The sequence below is a fragment of the Parasteatoda tepidariorum genome, chromosome 5, assembly GCF_043381705.1.
Source record: "Parasteatoda tepidariorum isolate YZ-2023 chromosome 5, CAS_Ptep_4.0, whole genome shotgun sequence".
Lineage (NCBI taxonomy): Eukaryota > Metazoa > Arthropoda > Arachnida > Araneae > Theridiidae > Parasteatoda > Parasteatoda tepidariorum.
Window position 1 is genome coordinate 64349722 of NC_092208.1, and position 1571 is coordinate 64351292.

The 1571-nt window shown below is 30.2% G+C and overlaps 1 protein-coding gene across 1 annotated transcript in view; it reads left to right on the plus strand.

Moving 5' to 3' along the window:
- The first annotated feature begins 309 nt into the window (after positions 1-309).
- Positions 310-1571, plus strand: part of LOC107438521 (frequenin-2) — a 215248-nt gene continuing 213986 nt past the window's right edge. The window contains exon 1 of the mRNA XM_016050829.4: positions 310-477. Coding sequence (XP_015906315.1) covers positions 414-477 — 64 coding nt within the window. The 5' untranslated portion in view covers positions 310-413. The remainder of the gene's footprint in view (positions 478-1571) is intronic.

The following is a 1571-nucleotide window of genomic DNA, read 5'->3' on the forward strand; positions in this document are numbered from 1 at the left end:
CCAAGAAAGATCCATCATACACCAGAAATAATGCTCAGCATTAATATTGAGCAACCAACTCCTTAATCACCAAAATCGATTAGATAGTCTCAATTTACCACCTGTAACATTTGTTTCATAATGTTACTGACGCCACCAAAGTGTAAACATCGCAAGGGATGGCACAACGCCCCTGGATGGAGCAACAAAGACTTCAAATCAGAAGTAGCCAACTCAATGTGCATTATAGAAAACCTTAGGCGTCTATGTTACTTTCCCCGTATTTATTGATCCCCCCCTTGTCTTAGCAGCGGCGACGCTCCTGTAGATGTCGCTGAATACTGGTTCGAACAGGGGCGCCGCTGGAAACAGACAGAGGAATGCGAATCTTCGCAGGTGATTGCCGGTTATTTGTTGGTGCTCGCACTTGAAACATGGGCAAGGGAAATAGTAAACTCAAGGGGGAAGTGGTAGCCAAGCTCGCTAAGGAAACCTATTGTGAGTACTATATTTACTATGTTTTTTGTTGTTGCTATTTCTTGGCGGAAGTGAAAAGTTTTTAATTTTTGTTTGTTTACCTGTGTTTATGACATGCCTGGTTATTATTGTCTTTTTATCTGTTCATATATTGTATTTTAATGTGATGGAAATTGTTTGTAGAAGAAATTTTATTTTTGCTATATAAATTACTAAAAATGGGAGCAGAGAAAAATTGAATGTTATGTTAAATACAGTTAATTAAAACATGTAATATTGAAAATATTATTATTTAAGTATACAGAATCTATGTATAAAATAATCTTAATGACGTTAGAGTAAAATGTGGTTAATATTATTTCTGCATTTTAAATATTTAATTTAGTTATTGTAGACAGTATATGAGGTATTTAGTAGTTAGTCAATTCAAGTCATTTTTGAAATGAACTTGCTTCAGTTTGTTTCTCACGTGATACCTAGGTTTAAGCTTGATTAAATTGAGTGATTCTCAAAAGAAAAAAACTTATTTTATTTACAAGTTGCGCTTTCTGCTTAAGTCAAAATGATACTTGAATTTTGGTCCTATAATATTTCAGGAATTTTATAGAATTTAATTTGAAATTAAATGGCTCATATATATACACATATTCCTATAGTGTATAATTATGATTTCTTTTTGATATAAATTTTATAAATTGTATGCCGATTTGAAATTGTAGAAAATCATATGGGTATAGTACGAAAACAGTTAACAATTTAATATTTTTGTTTATTTTTGACAAAAACTATATATATATATGTGTGTGTGTATGTGTTTTACTCTTTTCTTCTTCGCGAAATTTTGTTAACTGTTAAATTAGTATATTTATTTCTAAAACGTTTTTTGCTTTTGCTACCCACCGGTAAATTTGTTTTCTGCTTTCTTTTGTATCATACTCATTTTCAACAGAATTTTATTTTCAGCTATATAGACACATTCATTATAAAGAGTAATTTTCATCTATAAATAATATATAATTAATATATTCTAATATATAATTATTCTTTATTCAGAAATATAACATTTATTGTACAAGATGTGTCCTGATGAAGACCTTTACGTTTTCCCATTAAAA